We start from the raw sequence: 13166 nt of genomic DNA, 5'->3' as shown, positions 1-13166 counted from the left end.
AAAAAGCAAACCTGCATTGAAATCAGAAGAATAGATCTTTTGATTATCGGAAACACAATTCAATGGATCTGATTAGGGGTAATAAGGACAATGTATGGGGCAAATTTTACCTGTAAATTCTACAGTGTACACTCATAATCAGTCAAACTTGTCCCTCTACACTTAGGCTTTTGAATCGTACATATTCTGAATGAGACAGAGAATGCTTTATTCAAAAAACGTCATCAAACCCTTCTTGTTACCTGAAAGAGTAAAAGTAGATAGTATTTATTTATCTACTTTTTAGCTCTGCTGTCAACAAAGTCGACACAGCGGAGCTGTTCATATTACTGATTGTCCGTCGTCCTCAACTTTACAATTTCAACTTCTTCTTCAAAACCGCAAATCAGAATGTTTTCAAATTTGATATGCAAGTACCTTGGATGGTTCTTTCTCAGATTTGTTCATTTCATGTTGAAATCTCAAATTCTCTATTTTTGGTGAATATTTTTGATAAAAAGTGATATCTTGAGTTCTTAATTGAAATGTTCATTGCTAACAGTGGAGCTATCTCAGCCGAGAGGCTGCTTGTTTGACAAATTTTGAAATTGACCAATAAATTGGTATTTCATGTGTTTATTGTCTCAATACATAACAATATAAATATGCAACTTATCAATATATTTATTTCTCAATTTATTGTTTTTATTCAATTCAATACACCTTGCTCTTATTCTTTAACATTTATATTCTAAAATATAAACGAACACAACTACTGTATTGCTTAGTAGCAAATGATCGAGGAAGCTTAATCGGGTCTATGCTGCGTTTCAAAATTGTTGATTATTACCAAGTAATGATTATAATAACCAAGTAATGGTTATGAAATGCAAATAAATTTCAACTTATTTCATAATGAGAATGATTTTGATCGCATTTTCAACATTCGATGCTGTAGAAATGAATATCCGCAATGTTTTGATCTGAGACGGTGTTCTTTGACCTTATGAATGAAAATGATGGATGATGCCAACGTGTTCAAATTACCATAGCTCATTTAAATATGTTGATGTTACTGAACACACTACGGAAGAGATTTGCTGATGTTGTTGTATGATCATTTGGCTTGGATTTTGATAGGAAAGCGGAATTTTTTTCGAAAGATTAACTGAGCATTTGAAGAATAATTTAACATTGTTTACAGCGATAACAGCACATTGTCAAAACAAAGCTTACCTATTGATGCTAGTCGCAATAAACATCAATACTCTTGAATAGGCGTCAATGACTAAAGTGAAACTTTTAGGCTTCAGAAAAGATTAAAATAACACCTTAAAAAAACTGCTGACAAATTTCTTAGTCCATTTTATTTTCTAAAAAACTCAAACAGCTGTTAACGACCCTGGACGAATTTACGGCAGAATCCGGTATTCTGCATCTAACTCAACCCTATGCGACAAACTTGATATTATGTGTTCATTATTGTTCAACAAGTACATAAGTGGCAATTTAGTCATAGATGAGAAAACTGTACATGAAGAGTGCCTTATATATACATATCGGCAATGCAAGCTGCCCAGCAAGTTCCCTTTCTTACGTCACAGTGGAATTTCTATATGCGAATGAGAAGCTAATGTAATGAGGAGCCTCGTTTTAAAACACACAAAAACAAAGTTGCCATAGACTTGAAACGAGTAGACTGAGTTTGAAACGCATTTTTGCACTTTAAAAAAATATTTTATGCTCAAAAACATAAAATTAATAATATTTATGAACCAATGAATGATTTTAGGCAAGAAAATAGCAGCCATTTCACAGGCACTTTAACTTGACCCCTAATCTCTATTGCCCCCTCAAATTGTATATGCCCCTCTTGATTTGGGGGTCTGGAGGGTTAGGGTTTGATTTCGGGTGAGGGATGGGGTTACATTGGAAAGTGTTTCCCCTCTGAAATTCAATTCAAGATAATCAACTCATTTATGATATTTGATAGGAGCTTGTAATATAGTAAAAATAAGGCTATCTTTACAGCACTCAAATGTTACTTTTATGTTTGTCAATGTCTTGAATAAGAAAGCTTTGATACTTTGTTTGGTTTTACAGATTAAAGACAGTGATATATTTATTTGTCAAGAGAAACTGGATGGGGAAGGAGATCCTAGAGAATATCCAATGTTTGGTCTAATTGATAAGGTATTGTAATTATTGTCACAACTACTGTAAAAGTCTTACTTGTCAACACTGCAATAGCTCATTGTTTGCTCTTTCTCACATGTGACTTGTTGGTGCAAACACAATTAGCTTGTCAATTGTCATGCGATCTGACTCAAATTCATTCAAATCTTGTATTAAGATTAATATGTTTGTTTTCTTCAGAACTTAATTAATATTGTTCCTAATTATGAGCCTAATGTGAAGTTAACAAGTTCCTACAAGGCTTCAGATAATGGCCAGAAATTAGGATCATCAATTGGTTCCAATGGTACGTTCTAATTATTCTATTTTATATATCTTATAAATGGATGCTTACATATTCAAGTGGTTTCAGAAAAAAAAACTGCTTAAGTGCAATTGTGGTTGCTTTTTTAGGTACCTTATTGTTATCACTGGGAAAAAGTAGGGGTGCAAAACGAAAAACTCAAGATAGCAGCCTGACGAGCACAACTTCTAAAAAATCCAGAGGGTAAGATCACTCTGTTTTTATACTCGTGTGTCATTGACTTGATGTGTGTGTGTTCCTATGTTGTGGTACATGTATCAGGGATAGAAGTAGTAATAGTTTATTGCATCTTTATAGAAATAGAACATTTTTATGAGTTGTTAGCAATAAATATATGGGTAACTAAAACTAAAAAGTAGTACAAGTAACATCAAAAGAAAAATTATGCAATTTCATTTCTTGTTGTGAAGCATCGGTTTACAACACTTCTAATGCTTTTGATCATCTCAACTCTATTTTAAGTAGATTTATAAGATTCTTGAATGAATTGGTGATTTTAGCTTAGAATTCAAATATTTGCCAGGGTTTTTTGTTAGTCTAAATGATATTTAAGGGAAAGGAGTAAAAAGTGCAATTCATCTTCAATCTCACTTAGCAAGCATTGTTTACAAATTTTTTTTTTAACGGTGTCTTTGGCTTTCTCAATTGCTAAATTGTTTTACTTGTTACTTGAATTTTCTTTCTTTATATTTTGTCTCCTGAAATTTATATACCGTAGTTTTCTGTTAATGTTTTATAAATAACTTTAGAATTTGATGACAATAAAATATTAATTTTCTTGTAGATTCTCTTATTAGTCCCCGTTCGGACGAAGTTCAAAAACAGGGACTTATAATTCGGTCTCTGTCCGTCCATCCGTCCGTGCTTCTGTGCGTCCATCCGGAATCATATCTCAGAATCCCTTGGACCGATTCCGTTCATTCTTTGCATGTGCCTCGTACTTTATGTGGGACATATGCACATGCAGTGGTTCAGCGATTCGATTCAAAATGGCCGACTGGCAGCCATCTTGTTTTTTTTGAAAATACTGTAAAGGGGGTAATTATTCACTGGGTTTTAATTTAGCTTATTTCACTGACTGGAAAATGCGCTAAATTAAAACCCAGTGAATATGTAAAATTTAGCATAGAACACATTATCTAAATGACGAAACCGTGAATTTAAAACCCACTGAATATGCCTGAAATGATTAATCGGTGAAATTTAAACCCAGTGAAAATTAGTCATTTTACAGTATTCTATTTTGGACATGCTTTGTCAGTTGTCATTCAAACTTGGTACATAGATTATACATGTTAGGATACATGTCCATGACGATTTATTTCGCAATTGGATCAAAGATGGTCGACTGGCAGGCATCTTGTTTTTTGTTTTTTTTATGCGGTATATTGGACGTGCTCTGTTAGTTTTCATTCAAATTTGGCACATACATGTACTTTATACATGTTAGGATGCATGTTCATGACAATTTGTTTCAAAATCTGGTCAAGGATGGCCGATTGACTTTTTGGCCTTACTACTATATTTCCGCAATTTATGTACCATTTTCATTTGTATTTGGCACATACATCATACATATCAGTGTGTTTCATAATCAGATCAAAGATGGCCGAATAACGGCTGTTTAATTTTGGCCATATTACTACTACACAGAACACGTGTTTTGATGTAAATAAACAATCTGTTGTATACGCCACTTGGAACTCAAGTTTCAAGGACATGCTCGCGACAACCCCTCCGCTTTGATATGACGAGCACAAAGAGAACTTTAAAAAAATTTTACGGGGACTGTGTCATTTTCAATGACTTGTTTCAATATATTTTTCACAGATAGAATCCACAATAAATTTGAGTGTATTTGTTCATGAAATGCTTGTATCGGGAAGGTATTCATGTATGCATGTTCCTATATTGCATCAACTTGTACATGTGTCACAGATTAGACTTTTGACTGGGTATGCGTGTTCCAATGTTGCCTCAACTTGTACATGTGTCATGGATTAGACTTTTGACTGGGTATGCGTGTTCCTATATTGCCTCATCTTGTACATGTGTCAGGGATTAGACTGTTGACTCGGTATGCGTGTTCCAATGTTGCCTCAACTTGTACATGTGTCACAGATTAGACTGTTGACTGGGTATGCGTGTTCCAATGTTGCCTCAACTTGTACATGTGTCAGGGATTAGACTTTTGACTGGGTATGCATGTTCCTATGTTGCCTCAACTTGTACATGTGTCAGGGATTAGACTGTTGACTGGGTATGTGTGTTCCTATGTTGATTCAACTTGTACATGTGTCAGGGATTAGACTTTTGACTGGGTATGCGTGTTCCTATGTTGATTCAACTTGTACATGTGTCAGGGATTAGACTTTTGACTGGGTATGCGTGTTCCTATGTTGCCTCAACTTGTACATGTGTCAGGGATTAGACTTTTGACTGGGTATGCGTGTTCCTATGTTGCCTCAACTTGTACATGTGTCAGGGATTAGACTTTTGACTGGGTATGCGTGTTCCAATGTTGCCTCAACTTGTACATGTGTCAGGGATTAGACTGTTGACTCGGTATGCGTGTTCCTATGTTGATTCAACTTGTACATGTGTCAGGGATTAGACTTTTGACTGGGTATGCGTGTTCCTATGTTGCCTCAACTTGTACATGTGTCAGGGATTAGACTTTTGACTGGGTATGCGTGTTCCAATGTTGATTCAACTTGTACATGTGTCAGGGATTAGACTTTTGACTGGGTATGCATGTTCCAATGTTGCCTCAACTTGTACATGTGTCAGGGATTAGACTTTTGACTGGGTATGCATGTTCCAATGTTGCCTCAACTTGTACATGTGTCAGGGATTAGACTTTTGACTGGGTATGCATGTTCCTATGTTGCCTCAACTTGTACATGTGTCAGGGATTAGACTTTTGACTGGGTATGCGTGTTCCTATGTTGCCTCAACTTGTACATGTGTCAGGGATTAGACTTTTGACTGGGTATGCATGTTCCAATGTTGCCTCAACTTGTACATGTGTCAGGGATTAGACTTTTGACTGGGTATGCATGTTCCAATGTTGCCTCAACTTGTACATGTGTCAGGGATTAGACTTTTGACTGGGTATGCGTGTTCCAATGTTGATTCAACTTGTACATGTGTCAGGGATTAGACTGTTCACTGGGTATGCATGTTCCAATGTTGCCTCAACTTGTACATGTGTCAGGGATTAGACTGTTCACTGGGTATGCGTGTTCCTATGTTGCCTCAACTTGTACATGTGTCAGGGATTAGACTTTTGACTGGGTATGCATGTTCCAATGTTGCCTCAACTTGTACATGTGTCAGGGATTAGACTTTTGACTGGGTATGCGTGTTCCAATGTTGATTCAACTTGTACATGTGTCAGGGATTAGACTGTTCACTGGGTATGCATGTTCCAATGTTGCCTCAACTTGTACATGTGTCAGGGATTAGACTTTTGACTGGGTATGCGTGTTCCAATGTTGCCTCAACTAGTACATGTGTCAGGGATTAGACTTTTGACTGGGTATGCGTGTTCCAATGTTGCCTCAACTTGTACATGTGTCAGGGATTAGACTTTTGACTGGGTATGCGTGTTCCAATGTTGATTCAACTTGTACATGTGTCAGGGATTAGACTGTTCACTGGGTATGCATGTTCCAATGTTGCCTCATCTTGTACATGTGTCAGGGATTAGACTTTTGACTGGGTATGCGTGTTCCAATGTTGCCTCAACTTGTACATGTGTCAGGGATTAGACTGTTGACTGGGTATGCGTGTTCCTATGTTGCCTCAACTTGTACATGTGTCAGGGATTAGACTGTTGACTGGGTATGCGTGTTCCAATGTTGATTCAACTTGTACATGTGTCAGGGATTAGACTGTTGACTGGGTATGCATGTTCCAATGTTGCCTCAACTTGTACATGTGTCAGGGATTAGACTGTTGACTGGGTATGCGTGTTCCTATGTTGCCTCAACTTGTACATGTGTCAGGGATTAGACTTTTGACTGGGTATGCGTGTTCCAATGTTGCCTCAACTTGTACATGTGTCAGGGATTAGACTTTTGACTGGGTATGCATGTTCCAATGTTGCCTCAACTTGTACATGTGTCAGGGATTAGACTTTTGACTGGGTATGCATGTTCCAATGTTGCCTCAACTTGTACATGTGTCAGGGATTAGACTTTTGACTGGGTATGCGTGTTCCTATATTGCCTCATCTTGTACATGTGTCAGGGATTAGACTTTTGACTGGGTATGCATGTTCCAATGTTGCCTCAACTTGTACATGTGTCAGGGATTAGACTTTTGACTGGGTATGCGTGTTCCAATGTTGCCTCAACTTGTACATGTGTCAGGGATTAGACTTTTGACTGGGTATGCGTGTTCCAATGTTGATTCAACTTGTACATGTGTCAGGGATTAGACTGTTCACTGGGTATGCATGTTCCAATGTTGCCTCAACTTGTACATGTGTCAGGGATTAGACTTTTGACTGGGTATGCATGTTCCAATGTTGCCTCAACTTGTACATGTGTCAGGGATTAGACTGTTGACTGGGTATGCGTGTTCCTATGTTGCCTCAACTTGTACATGTGTCAGGGATTAGACTTTTGACTGGGTATGCGTGTTCCAATGTTGCCTCAACTTGTACATGTGTCAGGGATTAGACTTTTGACTGGGTATGCGTGTTCCTATTTTGCCTCATCTTGTACATGTGTCAGGGATTAGACTTTTGACTGGGTATGCGTGTTCCAATGTTGCCTCATCTTGTACATGTGTCAGGGATTAAACTTTTGACTGGGTATGCGTGTTCCAATGTTGCCTCAACTTGTACATGTGTCAGGGATTAGACTTTTGACTGGGTATGCATGTTCCAATGTTGCCTCAACTTGTACATGTGTCAGGGATTAGACTTTTGACTGGGTATGCGTGTTCCAATGTTGCCTCATCTTGTACATGTGTCAGGGATTAAACTTTTGACTGGGTATGCGTGTTCCAATGTTGCCTCAACTTGTACATGTGTCAGGGATTAGACTTTTGACTGGGTATGCATGTTCCAATGTTGCCTCAACTTGTACATGTGTCAGGGATTAGACTTTTGACTGGGTATGCGTGTTCCAATGTTGCCTCAACTTGTACATGCGTCAGGGATTAGACTTTTGACTGGGTATGCATGTTCCAATGTTGCCTCAACTTGTACATGTGTCAGGGATTAGACTGTTGACTGGGTATGCGTGTTCCTATGTTGCCTCAACTTGTACATGTGTCAGGGATTAGACTTTTGACTGGGTATGCATGTTCCTATGTTGCCTCAACTTGTACATGTGTCAGGGATTAGACTTTTGACTGGGTATGCATGTTCCTATGTTGCCTCAACTTGTACATGTGTCAGGGATTAGATTTTGACTGGGTATGCATGTTCCTATGTTGCCTCAACTTGTACATGTGTCAGGGATTAGACTTTTGACTGGGTATGCATGTTCCTATGTTGCCTCAACTTGTACATGTGTCAGGGATTAGACTGTTGACTGGGTATGCATGTTCCTATGTTGCCTCAACTTGTACATGTGTCAGGGATTAGACTGTTGACTGGGTATGCGTGTTCCTATGTTGCCTCAACTTGTACATGTGTCAGGGATTAGACTTTTGACTGGGTATGCATGTTCCTATGTTGCCTCAACTTGTACATGTGTCAGGGATTAGACTTTTGACTGGGTATGCGTGTTCCAATGTTGCCTCAACTTGTACATGTGTCAGGGATTAGACTTTTGACTGGGTATGCATGTTCCTATGTTGCCTCAACTTGTACATGTGTCAGGGATTAGACTGTTGACTGGGTATGCGTGTTCCTATGTTGCCTCAACTTGTACATGTGTCAGGGATTAGACTTTTGACTGGGTATGCATGTTCCTATGTTGCCTCAACTTGTACATGTGTCAGGGATTAGACTTTTGACTGGGTATGCGTGTTCCAATGTTGCCTCAACTTGTACATGTGTCAGGGATTAGACTTTTGACTGGGTATGCATGTTCCTATGTTGCCTCAACTTGTACATGTGTCAGGGATTAGACTTTTGACTGGGTATGCATGTTCCTATGTTGCCTCAACTTGTACATGTGTCAGGGATTAGATTTTGACTGGGTATGCGTGTTCCAATGTTGCCTCAACTTGTACATGTGTCAGGGATTAGACTTTTGACTGGGTATGCGTGTTCCAATGTTGCCTCAACTTGTACATGTGTCAGGGATTAGACTTTTGACTGGGTATGCATGTTCCTATGTTGCCTCAACTTGTACATGTGTCAGGGATTAGACTTTTGACTGGGTATGCATGTTCCTATGTTGCCTCAACTTGTACATGTGTCAGGGATTAGATTTTGACTGGGTATGCGTGTTCCAATGTTGCCTCAACTTGTACATGTGTCAGGGATTAGACTTTTGACTGGGTATGCGTGTTCCAATGTTGATTCAACTTGTACATGTGTCAGGGATTAGACTGTTGACTGGGTATGCGTGTTCCAATGTTGCCTCAACTTGTACATGTGTCAGGGATTAGACTTTTGACTGGGTATGCGTGTTCCAATGTTGCCTCAACTTGTACATGTGTCAGGGATTAGACTTTTGACTGGGTATGCGTGTTCCTATATTGCCTCAACTTGTACATGTGTCAGGGATTAGACTTTTGACTGGGTATGCATGTTCCTATGTTGCCTCAACTTGTACATGTGTCAGGGATTAGATTTTGACTGGGTATGCGTGTTCCAATGTTGCCTCATCTTGTACATGTGTCAGGGATTAGACTTTTGACTGGGTATGCGTGTTCCTATATTGCCTCAACTTGTACATGTGTCAGGGATTAGACTTTTGACTGGGTATGCATGTTCCTATGTTGCCTCAACTTGTACATGTGTCAGGGATTAGATTTTGACTGGGTATGCGTGTTCCAATGTTGCCTCAACTTGTACATGTGTCAGGGATTAGACTTTTGACTGGGTATGCATGTCCTATATTGCCTCATCTTGTACATGTGTCAGGGATTAGACTTTTGACTGGGTATGCATGTTCCTATGTTGCCTCAACTTGTACATGTGTCAGGGATTAGACTTTTGACTGGGTATGCGTGTTCCAATGTTGCCTCAACTTGTACATGTGTCAGGGATTAGACTTTTGACTGGGTATGCATGTTCCTATGTTGCCTCAACTTGTACATGTGTCAGGGATTAGACTTTTGACTGGGTATGCGTGTTCCAATGTTGCCTCAACTTGTACATGTGTCAGGGATTAGACTTTTGACTGGGTATGCGTGTTCCAATGTTGCCTCAACTTGTACATGTGTCAGGGATTAGACTTTTGACTGGGTATGCGTGTTCCTATGTTGCCTCAACTTGTACATGTGTCAGGGATTAGACTGTTGACTGGGTATGCATGTTCCTATGTTGATTCAACTTGTACATGTGTCAGGGATTAGACTTTTGACTGGGTATGCGTGTTCCTATGTTGCCTCAACTTGTACATGTGTCAGGGATTAGACTGTTGACTGGGTATGCATGTTCCTATGTTGCCTCAACTTGTACATGTGTCAGGGATTAGACTTTTGACTGGGTATGCGTGTTCCTATGTTGATTCAACTTGTACATGTGTCAGGGATTAGACTTTTGACTGGGTATGCATGTTCCAATGTTGCCTCAACTTGTACATGTGTCAGGGATTAGACTTTTGACTGGGTATGCGTGTTCCAATGTTGCCTCAACTTGTACATGTGTCAGGGATTAGACTTTTGACTGGGTATGCGTGTTCCAATGTTGCCTCAACTTGTACATGCGTCAGGGATTAGACTTTTGACTGGGTATGCGTGTTCCAATGTTGCCTCAACTTGTACATGTGTCAGGGATTAGACTGTTGACTGGGTATGCGTGTTTCAATGTTGCCTCAACTTGTACATGTGTCAGGGATTAGACTTTTGACTGGGTATGCATGTTCCTATGTTGCCTCAACTAGTACATGTGTCAGGGATTAGACTGTTGACTGGGTATGCGTGTTCCAATGTTGCCTCAACTTGTACATGTGTCAAGGATTAGACTTTTGACTGGGTATGCGTGTTCCAATGTTGCCTCATCTTGTACATGTGTCAGGGATTAGACTTTTGACTGGGTATGCATGTTCCAATGTTGCCTCAACTTGTACATGTGTCAGGGATTAGACTTTTGACTGGGTATGCATGTTCCAATGTTGCCTCAACTAGTACATGTGTCAGGGATTAGACTTTTGACTGGGTATGTGTGTTCCAATGTTGCCTCAACTAGTACATGTGTCAGGGATTAGACTTTTGACTGGGTATGTGTGTTCCAATGTTGATTCAACTTGTACATGTGTCAGGGATTAGACTGTTGACTGGGTATGCAAGTTCCAATGTTGCCTCAACTTGTACATGTGTCAGGGATTAGACTGTTGACTGGGTATGCGTGTTCCTATATTGCCTCATCTTGTACATGTGTCAGGGATTAGACTTTTGACTGGGTATGCGTGTTCCTATATTGCCTCATCTTGTACATGTGTCAGGGATTAGACTTTTGACTGGGTATGCATGTTCCAATGTTGCCTCAACTTGTACATGTGTCAAGGATTAGACTTTTGACTGGGTATGCGTGTTCCAATGTTGCCTCAACTTGTACATGTGTCAGGGATTAGACTTTTGACTGGGTATGCGTGTTCCTATATTGCCTCATCTTGTACATGTGTCAGGGATTAGACTTTTGACTGGGTATGCATGTTCCAATGTTGCCTCAACTTGTACATGTGTCAAGGATTAGACTTTTGACTGGGTATGCGTGTTCCAATGTTGCCTCAACTTGTACATGTGTCAGGGATTAGACTTTTGACTGGGTATGCGTGTTCCAATGTTGCCTCAACTTGTACATGTGTCAGGGATTAGACTTTTGACTGGGTATGCGTGTTCCAATGTTGCCTCAACTTGTACATGTGTCAAGGATTAGACTGTTGACTGGGTATGCGTGTTCCAATGTTGCCTCAACTTGTACATGTGTCAGGGATTAGACTGTTGACTCGGTATGCGTGTTCCAATGTTGCCTCAACTTGTACATGTGTCAGGGATTAGACTTTTGACTGGGTATGCGTGTTCCAATGTTGCCTCAACTTGTACATGTGTCAGGGATTAGACTTTTGACTGGGTATGCGTGTTCCTATGTTGCCTCAACTTGTACATGTGTCAGGGATTAGACTTTTGACTGGGTATGCGTGTTCCAATGTTGCCTCAACTTGTACATGTGTCACAGATTAGACTGTTGACTGGGTATGCGTGTTCCTATGTTGCCTCAACTTGTACATGTGTCAGGGATTAGACTTTTGACTGGGTATGCGTGTTCCAATGTTGCCTCAACTTGTACATGTGTCAGGGATTAGACTTTTGACTGGGTATGCGTGTTCCTATGTTGATTCAACTTGTACATGTGTCAGGGATTAGACTGTTGACTGGGTATGCGTGTTCCTATGTTGCCTCAACTTGTACATGTGTCAGGGATTAGACTTTTGACTGGGTATGTGTGTTCCTATGTTGATTCAACTTGTACATGTGTCAGGGATTAGACTGTTGACTGGGTATGCGTGTTCCAATGTTGCCTCAACTTGTACATGTGTCAGGGATTAGACTTTTGACTGGGTATGCGTGTTCCAATGTTGCCTCAACTTGTACATAATAATAATAATAATAATAATAACTCTATTTAATTAAGCGCAACAATTCCAACATATGAAGATCAAAGGCGCTGATACAATAAACAATCAGTCAAATATTAAAAGCACATTTAAATAAGTGCGTTTTCAGTCTGGATTTAAAAATGTCTACTGAAGGACTAGAACGAACAGACAGAGGTAATTCATTAAAAAGTTTAGGACCTAAATTTTCAAAAGCACGGTCTTTGTATAACACCTTGGACTTTTTACTACACATCTGACGAGTTTTAATAAGAAACTTCGATTCAGATCTTAAACTACAACTCGGTACATAAAATTCGATTAATTCACATAGATAATTTGGGGCAAAACCATACAAAGATTTATACACTAGTAAAAGTAATTTGAAATTGATTCTTTGTACAACTGGTAACCAATGAAGTTTAATAAAAATGTCTGTAATGTGGTCATATTTTCGAGCACGAGTGACAAGGCGGGCTGCTGCATTTTGTACACGAATAAGAGGTTTTATCTTAGTTACAGGGAGACCAGACAATAGTGAATTACAGCTGTCTAAGCGAGAAGATATGAAAGCATGTACCAACTTTTCAGTATCAGATTGGGATAATGATTTACGAATACGATTAATATTTCTTAGATGGGAATATCCAGATCTACAAATAGTAGAAATGTGTGTTTCCATAGACAGCTGCGAATCAAACAAGACACCTAAGTTTCTAGCACTTGACGAAGCACTAACCAATTCTTCACCAATTGCGATACTAGACAAAGGACACGAGTCTTGTGAGAATCTCCGAGACGACATGCACACAAATTCAGTTTTCGACACATTCAAAAGTAGGAAATTACAAGACATCCAATCGCTAACATCTTGAATACATGTCTGAAGTATCACCCGGGCGCGAATTTGATCATCTTCAGAAACCGATAAATAAATCTGTGTGTCATCGGCGTAA

The 13166-nt window shown here is 39.4% G+C and overlaps 1 protein-coding gene across 1 annotated transcript in view; it reads left to right on the top strand.

The window, feature by feature from the left end:
• The window catches only part of LOC102805467 (set1/Ash2 histone methyltransferase complex subunit ASH2-like), a 67873-nt gene that overhangs the window by 24281 nt on the left and 30426 nt on the right, over nt 1-13166 (top strand). Inside the window, exons 7-9 of the mRNA XM_085493808.1 lie at nt 2083-2172; nt 2356-2461; nt 2569-2662. Coding sequence (XP_085349934.1) covers nt 2083-2172; nt 2356-2461; nt 2569-2662 — 290 coding nt within the window. The remainder of the gene's footprint in view (nt 1-2082; nt 2173-2355; nt 2462-2568; nt 2663-13166) is intronic.

The sequence above is a fragment of the Saccoglossus kowalevskii genome, chromosome 19, assembly GCF_978046115.1.
Source record: "Saccoglossus kowalevskii chromosome 19, keSacKowa6.1, whole genome shotgun sequence".
NCBI lineage: Eukaryota > Metazoa > Hemichordata > Enteropneusta > Harrimaniidae > Saccoglossus > Saccoglossus kowalevskii.
The sequence above is the reverse complement of the archived record's forward strand: the minus strand, read 5'-3'. Positions and strand labels throughout refer to the sequence as shown.